The sequence below is a fragment of the Vicugna pacos genome, chromosome 1 (assembly GCF_048564905.1).
Source record: "Vicugna pacos chromosome 1, VicPac4, whole genome shotgun sequence".
NCBI classification, from domain to species: Eukaryota; Metazoa; Chordata; class Mammalia; order Artiodactyla; family Camelidae; genus Vicugna; species Vicugna pacos.
In genome coordinates, this window is record NC_132987.1 from 30,934,105 (window position 1) to 30,959,750 (window position 25,646).

Below are 25,646 nucleotides of genomic sequence, written 5' to 3' on the forward strand. Positions count from 1 at the left end.
TCCTGTTTTATACAAAAAGGTAGCGTATGTTGTTCTGTACCTTGTTTTCTCACTTAACACTTTGCCCTGGAGATGACATCACAGCAGTACGCAGAGAACCCCTTCATTCCTTTTTACAGCTGTTTAAGTGCCACATTATGTAGACAGACAACAGCTTATTCAGTTAGTCTTCTATTAATGGATATTTGGCTTTTCCCATGCTTTTGTTCTAATTATGCCATAATGAATAGACTTGTGCACATACCATTTTGCATTTTTACCAGTGTACCTGTGGAAATATCAATATTCTTAGAAGAAAGATAGCTGGGTCAAAAGTTAATACATATGTAATTTTGATAGTTTGACTACCAAACACCCCTAAAAATGTACTATTTTGAAGTTTTAAACACAGTATAGGAGAGTGCTTACTTCCGCATAGCCTTACCAATATATCGATTGTCAGATATCTTCATTTTTCCCATCTGAAAGCTAAGCCATGGTTCTTCAGTGCAGTTTAACTGCAGTTCTTATTAAGGGCCCAGTTTACATTTACACTTGGTTTTAGAAGAACTCTCTTATCTCTAGCTCATTTTGTCCGTATTTTTTGAGAGGTGGCCAAAACAATTAAATGTAATTAATTTACCAAAATTTTTTCTATTGCTGATGCATTTTAAGTCACAGGAAAAATTTTCTACCCCCTAGGTTACAGAGAAATTCATCTATATTTTCCTATAGCTCTTATTTGTACCCAGAATCTTAAACATATTTCTAAGATATTCTTATGCACACCAAAGTAGCAGTTTACAAATCCAAGTTTATAAACTGATGTCAAACAGTGCAGTTATTTACATGAGAAAATTTAATAATTTGTTATTTTCATATTTTTCTTAATTCTTCAAAATGATGTCAATCTGAAGTCTTCCTGCCTGCATGATAAAATGTTCCATTAGTAAAAGAGAAAAGGTTATTTCTGGAGTAATGTACACTGTTTATGAGTAAACATATTCAATTATTGAAAACGTTACCTTTCTAAGAGAAGACAACATATACCATTACGATGCATCCCACAATCCAGCCAATCAAGAGAAGAATGGGGACCAGAAGATGTGAGAATGTGGACTCTGCTTAAAAATAAACAGAACAGATTAGGTGGGTCATTTTGGTATTAAATCTTCTGAATCAAGGGGATAAGAGGAAATCTGGTATCATACCAGGGGAAAAAAATGCACTCTCTCATTATATCCATAGATAATTATTACTTTCTTTCCTGCAAAAAGTACTCATGACTCAGCCTGGTATTTAGAATAGAAGACCTGTGTTCAAACTGTAGGCCTTCCTTGTACAGTTATGTGACCTTGGGTAATTCTGAGCTTGAACTTCCCTATTTATAAAATACCGATAAAGAAACTTGTGGTAAATACCTCCCAGAGTTGGGAGGATCAAATAACGTTGCGTATGTGCAAAGGCTTTGTGAACTCTAATGACTTTGCATGTGGTGTACACAGAACACATTAATGCATTTGTTCAATAACACAGAGATGAGCTGTTTACATAAATACAACTGAAAATGACTCTGAGGTAATTCCTACTAAACTAAATAATCATAACATAGGGAAAGGTGTTGAAAATCATTCTGAGCCTTGACAGCTGACTTTAATCTTAAGAATCATAGGGAAAGGAAGCATTATACCTTATACAATCGTTCTTGACTAGAGAAAAGAGGTTCTACCTTTTTAACTGGTTGAGCCCACACTGATCCAATACACACATAAAAGCCAATAGTATAATAATTCCTCCTGTGTTTCCTATTTGCACCCCTACCTATAAAAAGCAATTTTTAAAAGTATCTTTTAAAATATTCACGGCATCTCAACCTTGTTCTTTCAAACACACATATACCTCACAAGAAGATTCAAAACAGCACAGAAAGACGGAATTACTTTCTCTGGGTTAAAGATGCAGATACAGTCTTAATTGAAAAGCAGTTAGTTTATGCCATTAGCTAACAAAGACCATGTATATTCTTAGCAATTACGTTCCTATTCCAATATCCATCACTTTACAATGTGAAGTTTTTTAATGCTATTAAAATAAAATCATCAGGAAATGAGACACTTCTAAAATTAGAAGACACTTGTAACAGCAAACCTTCTGAAATTAAAATGAATTTTAATAGTTTAAATCTACATTTCCAAAAATGTCACAAGTCTCTCAACTTTCACGAAGTTCAAGGGCTTTCCTTGCTTCTCCATCTCACTGGCTTTGAACAAAGCTTTAACTACTAAATGAAAATACCTTTCTCTTTTACCCACCAGGTGGTATTGCTTTAAGGATAAAGAGAACTTCTGATACCTTTACCCCCATTTGGATGAAAGCCTTTTTATGAATTAAGGTGCCATTACAGTGGAAGTATGAAGTAATTTTCTGAATTGTTGCTAGATTGATTTAAGTTCTTTGAAATAGGGAAAAATACTAAAAGTCAATACTGATATTTTAAGTGAGAATTTATATTTTATACAAGTGTATTTTAATATAGTTCTAAAATTTACATCCAGTAAAGTGCTAAAAGTAATATGTATCTTATTACTTATTCCTGCATTTAAATACTCAAAGTATGCTTGCATTTGTGTTCTGTTAACACTAATATTTTAAGTTTTATTATAATCTGTAGCATTGTTTTGAAATAGGAATATATAGGAACACAACAGACTCTGTATATGTCACTTACATTAATAGCACAAATCAGTACAAAACCTCTTTTTAAGTATGAAGAGTAATTTCAAAATGCTTCTCTCTGTCTAATCCTGAGCCTGCCTAAGCAGTTACACCTGCAAGTATTCTTAAGGGCACTGTGCTCTGGAAGAAGACTCTCTGGGTTCAAAACCTGGTGCCACCGCTCTCTTGTATGTGATCACAAGTAAGTTTCTAAACTGCTATGCCTCAGTTTCCTTATCTGTAAAATGGGAATGATGATAATACTTCATATCTCATGAGATTGTCAGGATTAAAAGCATCAATTCCCGTAGGCATTTAAAAACTTTCTTGGACACAGTGTATATATTCAGCCCCCTTTTATCCTAGTAGAGTCAATCATTTTTCCTAAATATAAAAAATACTTAAAAACCAGAAAAAAAGAAATTCAGATGTGAAGCATCTAAGAGATGCCTATTTTACTTACGTTTGAGAATCAGAAAATAGACCAAGAGGTAGCGGGACTGCCTCAAACTCCCAAGGCCAGTTAGCTGAGATCTGACACAGAATTCAAATGTCCTGAATTCTGGGCCAGCACACCACAGTACCTCAAATCTAGCACAACAATAGAGAAAAATCGACTTCTAACTCATCTTTCAAAACAAGCATGAAAAAATTAAGCTCTTTTGTTCCTTTTAAAACTATGCAATTATGGACCATGTCTACACATTATATGAATATCTAATGCATTTTTTGCAGGCTAACAATACATGGTTAAATGCTCCTTTAGCAGAGCTACCACGTTCTTCAGAATAACTGAGAAATGGCAAATATTAGGAAATACAAATAAACCAGGGAGTCCAGAGCCTTTTTGGCCAAGAGGGTCAGATGCCTTAAATCTTACCTTTTTCAGCCATTCTTTGTGTTGTCGGGTGGGCTGGTCAGGGCCACGCTTACCTCTGTTATCCAGTGTCTCTTTGAACTTTAAATAGATATCTGAAGAGTGGCAGCTGCCATCTCCTGGCTGCCAATTGTCTGGGTGATGTAAGGTACTGGAAAGCAGAACTCCTCTGTCTCTTTATCCTGTTGTTATGGAGGAAACAAGGGGATACATGACCTAAAAAAATAAGTAAGTTGAATTACCCTAACCCAGAGATATGCAGATTTTTTTTTATTCACCCAGTGCCTTGGACAATATGAAGAAAATATTTGGTGAAGGGGGTGTACAGAGGAAGAATGGCATTGCAATTAGACAAGTCCTGTTAAAGAGGGAGGGTGATATATTGGAAAGAAAGGACTTTGGAGTTGGAGAGACCTGGCTTCAAATTCCGACTCTGCTTTTTCTGTAATAAAGGCCAAGCTGCTTAACCTGAGCATTAGCTCCTGTAATATTAAAATGAGGATACTAAAACCTACTCGCGGAAGAAGCGTCATAAAGATGAAATGGAAAAGCTATACGAAATATAGACAGTTCTTTATTACATTACAGAACGCAAAAGATAAATGGTGCCCCTTCCTATAAACCATTCTAAAAACAAAATTGTAATAGAAATGTCCTAGTATTGCCTAGAATTTTCAGAGAGCAGTCATAAGCTTGTTGTTTTATTAGCAATGTATTAAAAATAGGACATTCCATTTGTCAAAGTCCAGCCTGGTTTATGTAACATGACCTAGATCATGCTCTAGATTCTCTTTGGAATAACTAATGTTTGGGTCTGGATGGAGAAGTTTTGCAAAATTACCTTGCAACCAACTTTCCAAAAAATCCAACACAAGATTAAGGGTGTCCTCCTCTATAAGACAAGACTTGCCTGATCAGATCCACCTCTAGAGTTCCAAGTGATGTTTCCCTGCAAATGACCATGTCTCATCACTCACCAAAATCCACCAATGGTTCTCCAACTCCTTGTTAAGATGCCTAGAAAGCCTCCTCGCTCTATTTTCCCATTTGCAATGATGCTTCAACCATACCACACAACTTCTTATATGAATCCGGAATGCTACCACCCACACAGGCAAGGATAACATAGGAATTCCTATCTCAAGTCATATACCTACAGATTGGATTATGCAGCCAAAACTCTGATAAATTTATTGCATGCTTAATGTCATTTAAGCCAAGCTGTCACCTCTCTCTCTTTCTACAATTTAATATTGAAAAATATGCCTGGCTATACCAAATAAGAGAGATTATGTACTGTTTAACAAAATCCCGGTAAAGTCAGGAGGTATTTTTCAATATTAAATGATGAAACTTTGTTCAATATATTATTAAGGGCAAGACAAAGACAAAAGAAAAATGTAGTGATCGATCTCACTTAAATGCTGAAATTTTTAACTAAATAGATTCAAATGAACACTATCTTAAGGCAAAAAAAAAAATTCAAAAGAAACAGGTACCCTTCAAAGGACAAAGATAAAGATAGAATGTATGAAAGTTTCTACATTTCCACTTCAGTTGTCTTAAGCTTGCTTTTTTGATATGAAATATTAACATTATTGTTATAAGTTTGGATTTGGGGGAGGGATCACTTTATAACTCATCATTTTTCTTAGTTTTTTTTCCCCCTCTCTTTCTATGGAAAAACTAATTCAATGAACATGAATTGATTGCCCAGGTCTCAGAAAAGCATTCAATCTAGAATCAGATTTCCTTGATATCCCTTCAGTTTAAAAAGTTTTGTAGGAAGGGATAGACTGGGATTTCAAAACTGTAGAATAGATAAACAAGAATATACTGTATAGCACAGGGAAATGTATACAAGATCTTATGGTAGCTCAGAGAAAAAAATGTGACAATGAATATATGTATGTTCATGTATAACTGAAAAATTGTGCTCTACACTGGAATTTGACACAACATTGTAAAATGATTATAAATCAATAAAAAATGTTAAAAAAAAGTTTTGTAATTTAGTCAGTGGAAAAAAAGTTTTATTCAGGAATAGACTAGTTTTGCTTTGAACTCACAAACCCAAAGGCCTATATTTGTCCATGTTCTAATCTTCCTCTTAGGGCATACCATCTAGGTGTTTAGGTACATTTTCTGTTTCTACTTTGCATACTTTCTTCAAGATGTAGCTCTCAAATCCTTTATTATCAAGATGACATTAGATTCTTCTAGGGTTATTCAGCTAAAAATTCAAATACTTGGTTTCTTATTTAAGATAAGTCAGAATTCTTTACTCTTCATATTTTTATTCACTTTTGGGGGGTTATTTCTATGAGTTCTGATAAACACATGTAACCACCACCAAAATCAAGATCTAGAAAATTTCCACCACTCCTAAATATTTCCCCATTCAATCTCTTTGTAGTCATTCCCTCCATTTTCAGCCCCATTTTTCATACATTTTTAACCACCAGTGTCTGAAATCATAGTAAATAGACCTTCACATGCTAGATTAAACAGAAAATTTCTTATAAAGACATCAACTACCAAAACAGACTCAAAAAGGAATAGAATATTTGAATAGACATATAGAAAGTAGAGATTGAAATCATAATCCAAAAAAAAGTCCCACAAAAGAAAAGCCCTGAAACAGATGATTTCACTGGTGAATTCTAACAAACATGCAGGGTTAATACTAATCCTTCAGAAACTCTTTCCAAAAGCAGAAGAGGAAGGAAGTCTTCCCATCTCATTCTACGAGGCCAGTATTAGCCTAATACCAAAGCCAAAGATATTTTAAGAAAACTATAGACCAATCTCTCTAATAAAATTCTCAATAACAAACAAACCAAATCCAGTAACATGTAAAAGAATCATACACCATGACTAAGTGGGATTTATCCCAGGAATGCATAGTCAGCATGGCATTCAAATACTAATTAACATCATACACCCTATTCCCAGAATAACAAACAAAAACCACACGATCATCTCAGTAGATGCAGAAAAAAAACATTTGACAAAATCCAACATCATTTCAAAGTAAAAACACTACATAGGAATAAAAGGGAACTTCAACTTCATGAAATGAATCTACAAAAAACCCCCACTAACAACACACTTAATGGTGAAAGATTAGATGCTTCCCGCTTTACATCACGAACAAGACAAGGGTGTTTGCTCTCACACTCTGATTCAGTATTGTATGGGAGCTTGTAGCCAGGAGTAAAAAACATCTGAAAATCCTGAAGAATCCACGCCAAAAAACCTGGGAGTTAATAATCAAATTCAGCAAGGTTACAAGATCAAGACACAAAAATCAATTGTATTTCTAAACATTAGCAATGAATGGTTTGAAAATCATATAAGAAAAAAAGATATTTACCATAGCATCAAAAATAATAAAATACCTAGGAACAAATTTAACCAAAGATAAATAAGACTTCCAACTGAGACTAAGAAAATATTGCTGAGGATAACTAGAGATCTAAATAAATAGAAAGACATTCCATGTTGACGGACTGAAACATTTAATATTGTTAAAGATGGCAGTACTACCCAAAGCAATCTATGGATCCAATGTACGCCTATCAAAATACCAATGCTCTTTTTTTTTCTTTTTGCAGAAATAGGAAACCTAACCTTAAAATTCATATGGAATTGCAAGGGTCCCTGAATAATCAAAACAATCTTGAAGAGGATAAAAATGTTGGAGAACTCACACTTAACTGATTTCAAAACTTACTACAAAGCTGTAGTAATTAAGAATGTGTGGTACAGGTATAAAGACATATAGATCAATGGAGTAAAACTGAGAATCTAGAAATAAACTACTTACAGTCAACTGATTTTCAACAAGACTGCCAAGATAAAATATTAGGGAAAGAACAATCTTTTCAACAAATGATGCTAGGACAAATAGTTTTTCATGTGCAAAAGGATTAAGGCAAACCCCTTCTTCATACCATATACAAAAATTAACTAAAAATGCATCAAAGACCTAAATCTAAGAGCTAAAACTGTAAGATCAGGAGGAAACACAGGGGTGAATCAGGCAATGATTTCTTAGATGTAACACCTAAAGTAGAAGTAATCAAAGAAAAAATAGGTAAATTGGCCCTCATCAGTATTTAAAACTTTTGTACATCAAAGAACACTATGAAGAAAATAAAAAGGCAATCTATGGAATGGGAAAAATATTTGCAAATAATATATCTGATAATAGTTTAGTATCCAGAGTATATTTTTAAAAACTCTTAGAGTTCAACAATCAAGACAACCAATTTTAACATGGGCAAAGAATTTAAATAGACATTTACCCAAAAAAGATACTCATGTGGCCAATAAATCATTAGTTATTAGGGAAATGCAAATCAAAACCATAATGAGCTACCACTTCGCTTCCACTAAGATGACTATAATAAAAGAGACAAACCATAACCACAGCGTTGACAAAAATGTAGAGAAACTAGAACCCTATGGAGCTGGTAGGAATGCGAAATGGTACAGCCACTTTGAAAAACAGCTTTGAATTTCCTCAAAATGTTAACTGTAGAATTACCTTATGACCCAGAAATTTCATTTTCACATGTATACCCAAGAGAATTAAAAACAAGTGTTTAAACAAAAATTAGACACAAATGTTTATAGCAGCATTATTTATAAAGTCAAAGAGTAGACATAATGCAGATGTTCATAAACTGATGAATAAATAAACTAAATGTATTACATCCATACAATGTGTTCAGCCATAAAAAGGAATGAAGTTCTGCCCAAAAATGGTTGTACCTTGAAAATAGTATCTTAAGTAAAAGAAGCCATATTGTATGATTCCATTTTATGAAATGTCCACAACAAGCAAACCTATAGAAACAGACAATAGATCAGTGGTTGCTTGGGGGTGGTGGGAGCTGAGGGTGGGGAGTGACTGCTAAGGGGTATGGAGTTTCTTTCAGGAGTGATGAAAATATTCTGGAATTAGATAGTGGTGATAGCTGCACATCCTTCTGAATATATTAAAACCACTGAGTTGTACACTTCAAAAAGAGTGAATTTTATGGTACGTGAATTATATCTCAAATTTTTAAAGTTCAAATTGGTTCTTGAAACAAGAAAGCTTTAGAGAAGAACCCCCAGCCCCTCAAGGTGAAAAGGGGAAGGGAGGCAGAGCAGGACTGGGAGAAATGCCAGGCAAAATAGTAACAAAGTTGAAAATTGTGTTTTTAAAAGAAGTGTTTGCTGAGCACCTACTACATGCTAGACACCATTCTAGGCACTTGGGATACATCAATAAACAAAGATCCCTGCTCTCCCAGAATTACATTCAAAACAGTGATTAAGCGCCATGTAAACAGCAGCAGGGCTGACTAATAATTCAGTTGATCCTAAGGCTGGCTTTTCCTTGAAGATTGAAGGAAAAGAATTGAAGGATTGAAGAACAGTAAGGAGTTAGTATGGCTCCAGCGGGGTGAGCAAGGCGCCCAGCTGTAAGAGAAGAGATCAGAGAGATGAGGACAGAGGGCTTTATCAGCCATTGTTAGAATGTTGGGGTTTTCTCTAAATGAAACAAGAAGCCAAAGGAAAGTTTTAAAGAGGTAACTAACATAATCTAATGACACATTTTTAAAGTTACCATTCTGGCTGCTGTGATTGGGAGCAAAGACAGAAGCAGGGAGACTTGTTATCCAGACAAGAGACAAGAGATGATGGAGACTCAGACCAGGGTGGTGCTTGATTCATCACCAAGAAGGGGGGATTATTGATGAGACAAAAGTAGGGTGGTGCATTTATGATGGATCTGACTAACCTGGTTTTGATGGGTTGTGTGAGACTTTCCCCTATTATCAGCTTGTGTTGAATGTGTTGCTATGTGAAGAACTGTATGTGTTCAAAGTCCAAGAAAAGTGTTCAGCAAATTGCAGTAGAATGAATTGGGCAAGGTTTTTCCAACCTGAGATGTCCAAAATGTGAAAGGTATCAAGACTAACGAGTAAGAAGCAACAAAGGGTTACAAACTTCCTGATCTCCTTCCCTGGGAATCCTCCTTGTGAGTTCCAGGAAGGAAAGGGTGGCTCAGAGCAGAAGGCAGCACTACAATAGTGGAGAAGCGAGAAACTGGGATTACGTCAAGTAAAGGGACCATATCTATTGACCCTCAGGCCACAGCAATAAAAGGGGTTGCAGGAGTCCATTTTTCAATTTCTTCTCATTCCTCGACAAACCTTCTGATATGGCTTCAGCCTACATTACTCCACTCAAACAACTTATTTCTAAGATCACTCAGATCTAAGATCATGTGACTGCTGTTTTACTAAAATCAATGGAAATTTTTCAGTCCTGATCTTACTTACTGATGAGCTCTTGGGGTCACTTGATTCCACTGGTTACTTTATCTTTCTTGAAATCCTCTATTCTCTTCGCTTCTGTGGCATCAGACTCTTCTGGCTTTTCCCCTTTTTGACCATTTATTCTTAGTCTTGGAGGTTTACCCTCATCCAACTAAACACTAAATAATGGTTCTTTGAGAAATATATCAGAACTGAGCTTTCTGATACAGAAAGATGTGTTAGAGAGAGCCGGTAAGTGAAATCACTGTCATGTGCATTTACAGAGCCCCGAGAGTTCCTTCTAGGGCCAGCTTCTCCAGAGTGGAACCTGTGCAGTCATCTCAGACTCCATGCTGAGAAGGACCTCATGCTCATTTTAATGCTCTCCTGCGAGGGTCCTGAAATTCTTCGTAACTTCACCTTGGAACTTGTGTGTCCTCAGTATGGTTGGGACAATGGAGCATGTGCATAAGCAGAGGTGATGCTGAGGAGGCAGTGCGCGTGAGCTGCAGTGGTCCTGTAGCAGCCCGTGCATGTGAAGCTCAGGCAAACTGCAGCCACAGAGCAGTCAGCCTTAGGTGCATGTCTCAGCCTGGGACAGCCCAGAGCCATGGAGAGCAGAACCGCACCGGAACCTGGGCGCAGAATGGCAGTAGGGATGGCAGCAGGCATGCCTGAATGCAGTTCCTGGTAGATAAGCAGTGAATTTTGGCAGTAGATTGTGGAATCTCTCGTTTTAAAAATTGTAAGACAAAATATCCACAGATTCCAAAATAGAAATTAAATTTAAAGATTGTTACATTTGATGTAAAATAACACTATTTTCTTATGAAGCTTTGGATGAACTAAATATGGAGAAGTAGACAATTTTTAAATTACCTTTTCCTTATAATTGAAGAATGCATAACAGATGTTTTGAAACACATACAAATCATAAAGCCACTTTTGGTTTCTTGCACAACTTAGACCTAAGTTATGGAAAATGTCAGAAGAAATATCAAACTACCATTGTGTAAGTTTATATTTAAGATTAAATTCAGACTTACACAAAACTGATTAGGATGGAGAGTTAAATCTTTTTCTGGAAAATTGTTTCATAAGAATCATCAGCTCTAGATGTTTTAAAATTTATATTTTGATGTAAATTTATCAGAAATTTATCCTTATTGTCACATCCTATAAACTACTCTGAACAGCTCTCCAGTAACAGTTATACCAGCAGAAAAATCTTCTTGAAATTGAAAATTATCAAAAATTATTTACAGCTTAAAGACTTAGATATAAGACAAGATACAACAAACATCCTAGAAGAAAACATAGGCAATACATTCTCTGACATAAACCTTAGCGATGTTCTCCTAGGGCAGTCTACCTAGATGACAGAAATAAAAGCAAATAAACAAATAGGACCTAATTAAACTCATAAGCTTTTGCACAGCACAGGAAATCATAAGCAAAACAAAACAACAGCCTGTGGAATGAGAGAAAATATTGGCAAATGATGCTACTGACAAAGGTTTAATTTCCAGAATATATAAACAGTTCATACAACTTAACAAAAAAACAAACAACCCAATCCAAAAACGAGCAGAAGATCTAAACAAACAATTGTCCAATGAAGACATACAAATGGCCAATAGGCCCATGAGAAAATGCTTAATACTGCTAATTATCAGAGAAATGCAAATCAAAACTACAATGAGGTATCACCTCACATCAGTCAGAATGGCCATTATTAAGAAGATCATGAATGATAAATGCTGGAGAGGGTGGGGGGAAAGGGAACCCTCTTAAACTGTTGGTGGGAATGTAGTTTGGTGCAGCCATTGTGGAAAACAGTTTGGAGATTCTGCAAAAAACTAAAAATACACATCATATGATCCAGCAATCCCACTCCTGGGTATATATATCCAGAGGAAATTCTAAGTTGAAAAGACACCTGCACCCCAATTTTCACAGCAGCACTATATACAATAGCCAAGACACAGAAGCAACCTAAATGTCCATTGACAGATGACTGGATAAAGAAGTTGTGGTAGATTTAAACAATGGAATACTACTCAGCCATAAAAAATAATAAAATAATGCCATCTGTAGCAACATGGATGGACCTAGAGATTGTCATTCTAGGTGGAGTAAGCCAGAAAGAGAAAGAAAAATACCATATCACTCATACATGGAATCTAAAAAAAGAAAGAAAGAGGACACTAATGAACTCATCTACAAAATAGAAACAGACTTGCAGACATAGTAAACAATCTTAAGGTTACTGGGGGAAAGAGGGTGGGAAGGGATAAATTTGGGAGTTTGGAATTTGCAAATGTTAGCCACTATATGTAAAAATAGATTAAAAAAGACAAATTTCTTCTGTATAGCACATGGAATTATATTCAATATCACGTAACGGAAAAGAATATGAAAACAAATATATGTATACATATCCATGACTTGGACATTAAGCTGTACACCAGGAATTGACACATTGTAACTGACTATACCTCAATAAAAAGTCAAAATGAAAAAAAATTATTTGCAGTCAGTCTTGCATTTGCCAAAAGTGACTATCATTGCTTTCAATTATATAGAAAATGAAATTGCATAAAATACAAATTCTGATGATCTAATATATAATTTACAGAAAAAACTCATGGTCAATAAAGATATTAAATTATTAAAGTATTATTATATATTGTATTACATAAAATTATGACATCCAAAATATTATTTTTTGCTATTTTTAAGTTTATGTTATTACTCAAGAATCACAACTACACCTCTACATTTTATAGCATCAAATATTTTTAAAGGAAAATACTTTATAGCATATTTAATGTCACTTTCTTTTACTTCTTAATTTTTTAAGTTAATTATTTTTTTAATGGGGGTACTGGGGATTGAACCCAGGACCTTGTGCACACCGAGCATGAGTTCTACCACTGAGCTATATCCACCCCAAGTCTGTTAATTTTTGAATGGCATTTTTGAATTTTCATCTTGTATTGGGCCCTGCAGATTCTGCAGTCAGTCCTGATTCTTTCCAATAAGGAAAGGAGAAGAGAGGGCAGGAAGAATGTGGGGGCTTCCACGTCTGTTTCTTCCTCAATTCCCTTAACCATAATATTTCTCTTTTATTTGCATCATATATTAACGTTGTGGTGCTTAAAAAGTTTAGAAACCTCTCATCTAGTGCAACCACACATATAGAAAAAAGTAAACTATAGAAAGGTGAGGTGACTTTTCTAACTCTAGAGTCAGCCTCCTGACTCCCAGCCTCTAGCCTTCATGCTGTTTTCCTGGTATTCATGACCTCATCCTGGTGACATGACATGAGATACCCCTTTCTGGAACCCAGTTTGGAGACACCTATTATTACTCCACTGTAAAATGTAAAAGAAGTTGAGAAAGGAGGTTGGCAGAGGGATGCCCAAATGTGAGCATCTATTTATTGATTTCTTACTCCAAGAGATATTCCCTAACCTTCAAGCCATTGATACCAAGATCCCTGCCTTGCAAATAGTTTATAGAATATGCTTCCAGCCTAAAAGTTTCTATTTCTCGAATGTTTTAATATAGATACAGACAAAGGTAAAAAATAAAGCACAGTCATTTTTTATCAAAGTATAGTTGACTTACAATAAGAAGTTAGTTTCAGGTATACTACATAGTGGTTTGATATTTTTATAGATTATACTCCATATAAAGTTATTATAACACATTAGTTATATTCCCTGTGCTGTACATTACTTCCCTGTAACTGAGGGGTTAATATCCAAAATATATGAAGAACTCATACAACTCAGTATCAATGAAACAAACAACCCAATTAAAAATGGGCAGGGGAACTGATCAGGCATTTTTCCAGAGAAGACATGCAGATGGCCAACAGGCACATGAAAAGATGCTCAATGTCATTTTTTAAAATTATTTATTTGTTTGGGGGGGGTAATTAGGTGTGTTTGTTTTAATAGAGGTACTGGGGATTGAACCCAGGACCTTGTGCTTGCTAAGCATGCACTCTACCACTGAGCTACACCCCCCCATCCCCATGTCATTCTTAATGTGATGCTCCTATTGCTGGAGTTTGTGGCCTCAGCAATCTCCACTAACACAGAAACAGAAGGTGTCATTACTTCAGATTGACGTTTATTGACCGATTTGGAAGGTTTTGCCATCCCACTAGCCATTGCTTTAGAGAGATGCCTTGGATATGAGAGAGAATTAGCTGCACAGACCTGATGGATTCCAGCATTCTTTTAAAATAAAAAACAAATTAACTCATTGCTGAGTAATAACAAAGGGTTGAATACCAGGACTGTGCAGTCACAGTGACAGGGGTTCAAATCTATGCTCCTCTAACTAATATCTGTGGGACTTGGGGGCAGGTTACTGTCAGAAAAAGTCTCCACAAACTTAGGAAAAAGGCAAAAGTGGATGCAGATCCTTTCAGTATAGTATGGGGACAAAAGTCACCTGAGAATGATCAAGACCTGCACTCAGTTCATCTCATTTTTACTACTGATTAAAGTTCCCATACTGGAAGAATTTACTTGCAAACTTGTAAATTTTTGTCCAGTAGAGATGCACACAATTTCCATGCAATGGAAAAGATAACCCCGAATACCAAGGGCCAGGTGGACATTAACAGCTCTATGTCTAGCTCAGCCATCTCATCCTGACAATCCTTTGTTAAGATTTGTTGCTGACAAATACACTAGCTTCTTAAAAGCTATTTGAACTGATCACAACATCTTCTTCCCCTTTTGAATGAATTCAATAAAGTATTTGATACTTTGTCCTTTTTATATTTGCCAGAGAGTCCTGATATTACCTTTTTTGAAAATCACACTTAACGTGACTTAAATTAACGTGGCCTGTTTCTTGTCTATAAAATCAAGATTTAAATAAGACCTACATTTTTAGAGTTGGTGTGAGAACTGAATGACAAGGTAAGTCAGGCCCCCAGCACGGGAATCTGTTGCCAAGGAAATGCACCTGAGACCTTGAGCTTTTGAGCTTTGCACCTGCGTTTCTAAAGAGGGTATTAAGGCAGCTGGAATCAGGGATGTGGTCCAGTTCCTCGCTGGTTGGCTTCTGCTCCTTTCCTAAAACACTCACAGAGGACAAGCTTGCCTGAAATGACTTTTCTGCTTCTATAATCACATTCTTCAAAATCTTATTTGCTGACCCTCTGCTAATTATACACCTCATGGTAACAGTGTCCAGTAGGAACTATGTGTAAGAGCTGGGTGACCTTCATCACTGAAAGCTTTCCAGTGCTGGTTTCCAAGAGGGCTCAGGCAGGTGAAAAGTTTCAAAAGCTCATGATATTGTCAATGAAGAAAACTTAAACCAAAAGACAAGTTCTTCTCAGAAATTTTGCATTAGCATTTCCATATTTCAAATGGTAATCTTTCAAGAGGCAAAAGGGTGGCATCAAATACTATATTTTCAATGAAGGAAGGATGAGGCAATGTATTCAGTTGTAAACACATTCTGTAAACTGTTTTCTTTAATGCTTTCCCTTCCCTGAGAACTCTCGAAACTACAGAATCCTCATATATTTGAACTTCTGGTATTTCCTTTTTGCCACCAAAATATATACACTCTTTTCCTATCTCCACGCTCCAAATAAAAAGACCCCCGTAATTCCCCATCAGTCTCAGTACATCTTTAAGGTTGAGGAAGTCTGGCTGTTTCTCTCCACAAGGAACCAAAGTGGACTCCTGCTGAGAGCTGGGCTAAGTCCCCAGGAGCCTGCATTTTCCCAAACTCTCTCTGTAGAACAACAGATCGATGCTGCTCCCAAAACACCTGTTGCACGAAATCTTGGAGAAATATAAATGTAGGGCTGAGTAGCACCAAACCACGGAAGACAAAGAGTTAAATAATAGCACTTGATGAACTGCTCAGAACTCCTGAATAAACGGATCTGAACCTTCAAGCCGTTAGGTATAAAAGAGCAATGTAACCAAAAACTCAAAGGCATAAATATCACCATGCTTGAAGAACAGAGCCACCCTTGGCCACCAGAACATACCCTCTGGTACAGTGACAGTGTTCTCCTTGACCTTTGCACGTGTGCAGTCCCTGAGGACCAGGTCTCCCCTTGCTAGTCTACGTGGTTCCTTAATGAGAAAACATCCGCCCAGCAGAGAGCTCTCTTGGGAAGTGGTGCCAACTTTCCACACGGCCTCACAAGCCAGGACACCAGGATACACTAAAGAACCTAGGAGATTCACCTCAGGAGCTACTCTGTTCCCTACAACCAACCCCTCCCTACCAGCATTCTGGTTCTTGAAACCATTATAATAGGAGACAGAAATCTTTCATTCTACAATCAAAGTTGTTACCTAAAGATATGCAGTTTTATCTTTATTGCATTCTAAATTTCTCTACACATTTGAGCCTGTTGTTCCCACACTTAAATATGAAAATTTCAAGCATATATCAATGTTGAGATAATTCTATATAATTACAAATTTTTTCATTTATGCAACCCGCTAGCTGTCGTCAATTCTCATTTTCCGATTTTTCCCATTTTCTGATTTGTCTTAAAATAAATTGCAGATATCAGCACAATTTCCTCCAAATACTTGAGTATGCATTTCATAGGACTAGAGCCCAATAAGTTTTAATAGATTTTTCTTTCAAAATAAACTTTACATATGATGAAATGTATGGACCTTAACTGCACATTCACTGAGTTTTGACAAATGCATATACCTTTGTAACCCACGCTTCCATCAAGATGTATCTTGGAATCATATCTATTTCTGGACTTGCTAGCTTTTACTAATTATCTGCTTATTCATATCCTAGTAACAATCTGTTTTAAAATCTGCACGCCTTGTGCCCCTTCATTATTCTTATTTTCAGAATGATTTTGATTATTTTCACGTTTCATTTTCCTCTTGAATTTTCAAATCACTTAATTCAAAAAAAGAAGGAAAGGAAAGAGAGGAGAGGGAAGGGAAGGAAAAACTTCTGTTGTCATTTTTAATTGACTTGCATTAAGTAGAGTGATTAATTTAGGGATATGAGAAACATTGTAATATTCAGCCTACCCTTCCAAGAACACCAGATACTTTTTCATTTAGTCAAGACTTTGTGTGTGTTAGAATTTTCCTCATAAAATTCTTGCACATTTCTTAAGTTCATTCTTTTTTAAAAAGTATTTCTTGGTTGTTATTGTAAATATGTTTTTCCCATGACACATTTTTGTATGAACTGTATACAACTTACCAAATTTGCTTAGGGTCAATAGGAACTTTTCAGTTGATTTTCTTAGATTTTGATACATAAACCATTGTCTAAAGTAATTTTACCTCTTCCTTTTCAATTTCTGTCTCCAACTTTTCCCCTTACATTTATATTTGCATCAGAGCAATGCTTTCTTTCATTAGGGAAGCATTAGTGATTTTAATAACCTTCATCTATCTCTTGTATTGTAAATGAACTCTGAATATAGTAAATGGCTTTCCTCTATGAGGGATGGTTTTAGCAATTTACATTTTCCTAAAAATTATTCCACTTCACCTCAGTACTGAGATGAACAAGAGCTAATTATTTCCATTTCCTCTGTCTCTGTGGTCATTTACCCACTCTTATTTCTTATTATGTATAATTATGCTTTTCTCATTTTAACTAGTTTTTCCAAGAACCAGAATTTATTTTTCAGGTTTACAGTTTTCCTGTTTTGCATTTTATTAATTTGTGCTTTTAAAATTATTAATTATTATTTATTAACCTATTAATCATTTCCTTCAACTTTTCTTTATGTTTATCTTATTCTTTGTCTAATTTTTAAGCTGATGCTTAAATTCATTAATTTTTTTCCATCTATAGAAACATTTAAGTTCACGTGTTTCTCCTATAAACATAGTTTTAGCTGTATCTCATGGGTTCTGACATGTAATGTTTTAATTAATGCTATTTTCTAAATATTCTGACATTTTACTTTGATTTTCTCTTTGACCAAGAATTGTTTGAGAGAATTTTTAAATTCCCAGGTGGTATTTTGCTTTTAAATATCACACAGTGACACTTTTTGTAGGACAAAGACTTTAATGTACTTATGTCTGTGTTCAGGGAGTTTTATTTCCCACATGTTGAAATTTTTTCCTACAAAATACTCCTATTTAATACATGCATATGTGTATGTGTGTGTGTGTGTATATATACTTAAATACATTTTAACTAATGTATTAATTACTATGTGCTAGCATTTTGTGACCTCAATACAATGATCAGTTTTTTCCTTAATTATTCTCCTTCATTATAGAAGACTACATCTCAGAGAGATTAAGCAACTTGTCAAACACCACACAGTGACTCTCAGAGTCAAAGTCGTAGAGTGTGGATGCTTGCCAGGTACGGCTGATTCCAAAGATGACACAATTCTACCGTCCCAGACTGCATCACTAAAACCATATGAGAAAGCAAAGTACAAACTGCACACCATCTCTAGGAAATATATACAAAACACAGCACCTCAGCATAGAATCCTTTAGGATGTTAGGAATGCCTGATGAGGAAGGTAGATCTGTTAACTCACATTTTTGAAAGCTCAAGGCTCTCACAGATTTCAGCAGCAGAGAGAGCTCCAGTAGAACCATTCTGCTCTTGGAGCTCTTTCAGACGGTAAGGTATTCCTTTCAGTGTTTCACTCTCACCGTCAGGAAATTCTTCTTCATACCAACCTAATTATTTCACGCTGAGGCTTAGCTCTCTGGGATTCTTCAGAAATGGAGAACAGCTGGTCCCTATTCTCTATGTAATAGCCTCTCATAAACTTCAAGCCTTCCATAGTAATTGTCTTGGAGATAAATACGCCTAATCTCTAAATCTGATCTTTTTCCAGAAATATTTTCTAAAAGTGTGAGTATTTTCATGCCAGGGGAGGAGGACGCTGTTTATGTGGCCTACATAAAGTTGCTGTTGAGCTGTCTTGACCGTAAGGGGATCCTGCATGGCGAAGTGACTGTAATGTGACTGTTCTACAGTATCTACGAATCTAGTCTGTGCACGCCTCCTGAGGCCTTTCAATCTGGGTCAGGAGAGTCCAGACACTCGCCATCCATCTCTCACACTCAAAGTGCTGAGGAAAACCAGCACTGCATGTGTCCAAGGGAGATATGAGAAAAGCATATAAGCAGCAGAGGAATTTGAGAGGTCTGCAGTGTTTTCTGTGAAGTGCACTTATTTTTATTTTTTAAAATCAGGAAGAATTATTTGAGAGCAGAAAGAAAATAAAAGGAATACCCGGGTCTGTAATAACAGGGTTAAAAACCCCCACATTTTTTAAGTAAAGAAAAAGTCTACCAGAGTCTCTTCCCTTTTCAAAATTATAGAATGATTTCTGAGACACAGGCATCTCTAGAAATCAGAAGGTAACAACAGAAATTTAGTCTGTTACTGACAGAACAAAAAAGTTGGAGGGATTTATTGGGACTGAGTTACTGTATATAAGAAAATATAATTATAAATGTGATTTTTATAAAGATAATATCATCAATACCTATAGTATAGTGCTTGAAAGAATAAATTAACTCTATAAGGTACCACGAATAAATATAAGAGATAACAATTACCAAGAGCTTTACTAGGTGCCAGGCATTGTTTTAGGCACATGGCACATATTAATATTTAATTCTCTAATAAACTATAATGAGATAGAAACAGAAAAGAGTAATATATACATATATAAAACCAAATCACTTTCCTGCATACCTGAAACTAACACAATATTGTAAATCAACTATACTTCAATAAAAAAATTAAGTCTCACAACACCTTATCAAATAGTTTCTTGCCCAGTTTTTACAGTTAAGAAAACTGAGGCGAACGAGGTTAAATTACCATATGGTGAAAGTCGCACTGGAGGTACATGGCAGATCTTGAATCCTAACACCAGTGGTCTGACCCAAGGGTTTTCAATCACTCTGCTCTACTCATATAATTTAACCAAGGACTGAGCTACTGAATCCACCAATTCAGCAAAACTAACCATTCCCAAGCATTCAGAGAAAAGAATTTCAATTGCAGTGTTCTCTTGTGCTCCGATCACAGGTATGATTAAGAACATCATACCTGTGGTTGGATTTTAAAAGAGGACCTACTTCAGATAGGCCGGTGGTTCAGATGGAGATATTCTTTTAACCATCTCCACCAGAATGCACTTGGATTTAATACACTCCAACCCCAATGTTTCTACTTTGAACTTCGAGTCACTCCAGTGTCTCTGTCTTTTCATGGAATTGTCTAAGTATTACTTATGTCTGCATCTGTCTCCACATCTGGATGACAAGTTCCTAAAAAAGCAAGGACTCTGCCTTGTTTGTGCTTGTATTATCAAGCATCCAACTCTCTGTAATGTTCCTCCATAACAAGCAGGAGCCAATGCAGGGTGTACCCAGACACGAGTTCGCCTTGAGAACAAAGTTCCTTAAACATGGAAGGGCAGAAGTGTCTGGTGTGAAACATCAGATGCTAGGTACAGAGACCTCAGGATGCCTATGCTGAACCAGATAAGCTGTCCAAACACTATATTGCCTAGTGCAGAGTTTGAGATGGAAAAGAGGAAATGAACACAGCAGGACAGAAACGAAGCATGGGGAAAATGGGTTAAGACTAAGGAGTGTCAAAGTAAAACCAGACTTTTGTACATCAGCAGACAAACATCCATCTCATTCAGTCCCCTCAGTAAAGTCTTTTAAATGTCACCAGCTGCATTCTGGCTATGTGGCCATCTTGGTCTATACAGAGATATGTATTCTATTATTTTGATACTTATTTCTATTTCATAAAAATGAGTGGAAATGGAAAACTACAATACACCTTATTATACAAACAAAAGCATAGGTCTTATAAAATTGCTACACAGATGAAAGTCCTATGTGCCATAAGCAATAACTTGAGATTCAACCTACAGTTCATTGGGTGTTATTTACGCTGGTCAAGTATGGGTTCAATTGTGAAGGAAAAACGCAAAGTTTAAAAATGTAAAAGTTGCTGCAATAACATCTTTATAATGTGCTACTGGAGGCTATGTTTATTTAAAATTTTTTACTTTCCTTTTATTTCTCTTATATAACAGAACTCTTTATAATATGTAAATATGCTGTTCACCTTTCAGACTTTTGACTTCAGATTTTTCAGAAACTCATTATATAAAAATGTAGAGAACGCTCTGTGTAAAACTTTTAAAAATAGCAACATGACTACATCAGACCAGCAGTCCTCAACCAGGGACAAAGGGGACACCTGTAATGTTTAGAGACATTTTTTATTGTCATGGCTGGAGGGGGGGGCACTAATGGCACCCAAGTAGAGACCAGGGATGCGGCTACACGTCCTGTAACTAACGCAGAGTCCCCACAACAAAGATTTATGTAGTCCAGTAAGTTAATAGTGCAAGACAGAGAAATCCTGGCTTAGGGTAGGAAAAGAGCTGTAAAAAACAGCCACCCTCCTGTCTCTGTGACTTACACACCTAAGGTGTGCTGGGTCTGCCACAGTCCAGTGTGGGCTGGCGGTGGAGGGGCGGGGGGGTCCGCTCCATACAGGCATTGCGCCAGTAATTACAGCCACCTACTCCGAGGCTTCAAAATCTTCCACTAGATCTTAACGGGAGGCGAAGTAAGAAAAAGAGCCTTTACAGACATATATGGGAGACCTTACGGGCTCTTCCTAAAGGTGATGGGTGTCAATCTACCCAGGTTCCACTGGCCAGAACTCCATCACGTGTCTGGATCAAATGCCAAGGGAGGCCAGGAAATGTAGTCTAGCCGTGTGTTTAAAAAGTGGAAATAAGTTTAATGAGTACCTCCCCAGTCTCTGCCACCATGTCTAGTTAACTTTACAACTAACAAAATGTTTTGCTCATGGGTACTTAACAAATTAATAATATTAACCAATACAAAAAATCTGTATCAATACAAAGCAGTATTTCCTTTTAAAAATAGGAACTAGAAGAATCTGAAACTAACATCTAATATGAGGACATCTGCAAATTTTAAACAATGTATGTCACACTATAATAAAATTCAATGGTTAGCTAACCAGATTTTTAAGCATTGCTTCTAAAATAGAAGTGTATGTATTACTCAATATTTATTTTGTATCTTAGACTTTTCATACTCTTATCTATATTAGCTAATGTAACTTATGTTTCTCTTCTAATTCATTTTTTAAGATGTCTTCTGTCTGAATTCTTTAATTGCTTGAATTTTTAAATTATGCAATATTTACACAAATAACAAAATCATTATTCTTATAAAATTAATGTAAAATCAAGTATTGGCTTTCTCCACCATTTTAACAAGGAAGACAGAACAGCTACAATGATCAACAGCATAATATTTTAATCCAACCTTTTGACATCTTTAAAGAGATATTTTTAAAGCAGTTACTTCCATATGCTTCCTTTAAAAAGGAAAAAAGGAAAAGAAAAGGCTAACTTAAAAAAATTACGAGTCTCACACACCATACCCCAAATGTCAGCAATCTGGAATTTTCTAAGCCCAATCAAATGTTTATTTCTATAAGGGAGAAAAATAAATTTTAAGGCCATCACTAGGCAAATTAAATTACCAGGCAACCATCTTTTCAACTGCCTATTTTAACATTGTTCTGAAACTATTTGAGTTAGTTTAGTAATGAATAGCATGTTCTCAAAAAAAAAGTTTCCACAATTTTTGATACTCTTCATTCCCTTCCGAATGCCAAAGTTCCTCTTACTGACGGATTGCTTATGATATGCTAAGGAGTCCATCACCAGCAAAAAGGGAGAGAGAGAAAGTGGCTGCGATGAAACTGCTGTATTCCATCATGGAGGTGAAAAATGCAGGGTGCCTCATAAATATTTCTTATAGGGATGGAAGTATTCATGGCTTGGAAACCTCCGGCTATAAAAATGCATTCGAGTTTATTCTATGCTATCAAGTAGCCTTTTGTTAAAGTAGAGTTTTATGGGTAAGCTGTTACTAGGAAATCTGCCTTTAGAACATTAGTAATGCAATAAATTCCATCCAGTCCATCTCGGCTATTTCGGGTAGAACTATGTCTAAACGAGCCAACTGCATTTCACCAAAGGTATTATATTCTATTCAGAGGCTTATATGTGATCTTCTTGGTCCTTGTCTTTTTGAGATTATTAATGGCAGGAATAGTCATGGTGGGGGGTTCTTTCACTTAGAGAATTTCAGTCAAAAGATGGTATAAAAAGTTCACTGAACAAGAATGTGTAGTTAAACCAAGTAACTGAACGGATCTTTACTGCTACTGAGTCACACTGTGCTGCAGCTCATGAAAACAGCATGCGAAATTCATGAAGATACTTTCCTGTCTGAAATCCCTTACATGTGAAGTTTAGAACAGGTTCTTTCAAATTTGTACGGGCACTATGTAATCATAGTTCTTTGGCTCTATCATGTGTGTCTGTTTTGTTTCCAAGTGAGACTGACAGTTAATATAAAGGATTGCTTATTCTCAAGAGGCGTTCAGCTCTGGAGTCAGAAATCCTGAGTTTCAATAATGGCTCTGCCACTTATCAGCTGTGTGACCTTGGACAAGTTACAGAGCAATCCTGTGCCTCACTGTTCTGCTCTGACAGAGGAGGACAAGAAAAATATCTGTTCTGTGAGGATCAAACAAGTGTTGGCTCCAATTATCATTATTCTCCTTCTGTATGTTCTTGCCCACAGCACCCTGCAGAGAAAGGGCACCACAGGAGGCACTCGGTTTTATCTACTGGATAAATTGGCCATAGTAGATTTTACATAGTTATAGAGGCACATAGTAGTAGCCATGTATAGACAGGGGGCATAGGGGAGGCAGGGACTGGGAGTCTGAGAAAACCAGAAATCCATTTCATTTGAATTATGCCCTTTGCTAAGTAACAAAGTCTTGGTTTTTCCAGCTGTAAAATGGTGCCGAGAAAATGATCTTAAATGATTACACTGGATTTGGAAACAATATATGGTGAGCATTAGCAAAATATCTGGCACTCAAAGACGGTAGCTATTACTAATACTATGATTTGTTTCTACTCCCAGAGCACCTTTGACACCAAATGTGTGAGGGTTTTTCCCCACATCAACCAATTCTCCAACTCTCGTGTCTTACAGTTCAGTTCTAACACTCACTACCTGGAGTCAGTGCAGACCCCATAGGTTAAGGGCTCAGTCCTACAAGATTGTCCCCCCTTCAGGTGCCAATTGCAAGTCTGGGCTTTATGCACTTCCGATTAACTGGCTATAAATTGAGGGTTCCCATGACCCTTAAGTTTGCTAATTTTCTAGAACGGCTAACAGAATTCAGGAAAACAATTTACTCACTATTACTGGTTTATTAGCAATCTTATAATTCAGGAGCAGCCAAACAAAAGAGGTGCATAGAGCAAGGTATGGAAGGCACACGGAGTCTCCATACCCCTTCTTGGGTCCTGTAAGCACATTGATGTATTCACCAACCCGGAAGCTCTCTGAATTCCATTGTCTAGAATTTTTACAAAGTTCTTATTACTTCATACATAGACATGATTGATTAAAACACTGGCCAACGGTGATCAGTTCAATCTTCAGCCCTTCACCCCTCTCTGGTGGTAGGGCTGAAAGTTGGTTTCTCTGGCAACCAGAACCCATCCTCCAAGAATCACCCCATTAGCATCCTCATTAGCATAAACTCAGGTATGGTTGAAAAAAGGCTAGTTATGAATGACAAAGATGTTCTCCTCACCCCTATCACTCAGGAAATTATAAGGGTTTTAGGAGCTCTGTGCCAGGAACTGGAGAAGATGACCAAACACATTTCTTATTATATCACAGTATCACTGTAATATGTGCAGGATGATGCTAAAAAAAAAAAAAAAACAAAAAACGGTGCTTTGCAAGTGACATGGATGGAGAGATAGAAATCACAGGACTACTGTGGCTCACAGTCTGTGGGAAGTACGATTTTTAAAAGATGATGGAATAGATCATTTTATACACAAGCATTGTCAAATGGCAAAACTAAAACAATCTGGTTATGAGTTTGATGCCCTTTATTCAAGAGAAAGCAGTCCACGGATTGACGGACCACAGTGACACATAAGCAGTGGGACATTCCTCCTGGGGACTTTGGGCAAGAGTGAGTTTTATAGAGCATTAGAAGCAGCAATGAGGAGACAGGGCTAATTGGCTGGGGTTGCATATCTGACGTTATCCAGAAAGACCAAAGAACAAGGAAACAAGGATAAAGCCCAGAGTCAGGTTGGCATCTGGGGACTGGCTAACTGGATATACCGTTTCTGGTCAAGCAAAGCATTTACAGGAATGGAACAGTGCAGGTGCTGACATAGCACCGTGAGCAGGAGCAGATCCATCCTGGGCCAAGAAATCCACCTCAGTGGCATAAATTTTCAAAAGTGACCTCCAAATAAGTAGAAAGCATAGCTATAGATCCATAACCTAGTGCAGTAAACCATGGCCAGGCCTGTTTTATCAAGCTCTTAAGTAGGTACAATAGCACAGTAAGAAATTAGAAATAAGGTCATATAAGATGCTTTGTAATTGTTAGGTACCTCAGTGGTACAAAGTGGGACTCAAAAAAATTAAAATAAATCTGGAACCCAGAAGATGGGTCTGAGTAACATGGTTTAAGAAAAATAGAAATTCACTGTTTTAGTACAACCCCCTGAGACCCCACCTACACTCCCGCAGCACAGGAGGTGGTATCAGGAAGTCAGCGGCCAGGGGTGACTTCTCCAACCTGACAGA

The 25,646-nt window shown here is 36.5% G+C and overlaps 1 protein-coding gene across 1 annotated transcript in view; it reads right to left on the reverse strand.

Moving 5' to 3' along the window:
* Positions 1-779: 779 nt before the first annotated feature.
* Positions 780-25,646, reverse strand: part of STRIT1 (small transmembrane regulator of ion transport 1) — a 39,019-nt gene continuing 14,152 nt past the window's right edge. The window contains exons 2-4 of the mRNA XM_072959262.1: positions 3,575-3,753; positions 1,005-1,100; positions 780-905 (exon numbers count right to left, since the gene is read on the reverse strand). Coding sequence (XP_072815363.1) covers positions 1,009-1,100; positions 3,575-3,587 — 105 coding nt within the window. The 5' untranslated portion in view covers positions 3,588-3,753 and the 3' untranslated portion in view covers positions 780-905; positions 1,005-1,008. The remainder of the gene's footprint in view (positions 906-1,004; positions 1,101-3,574; positions 3,754-25,646) is intronic.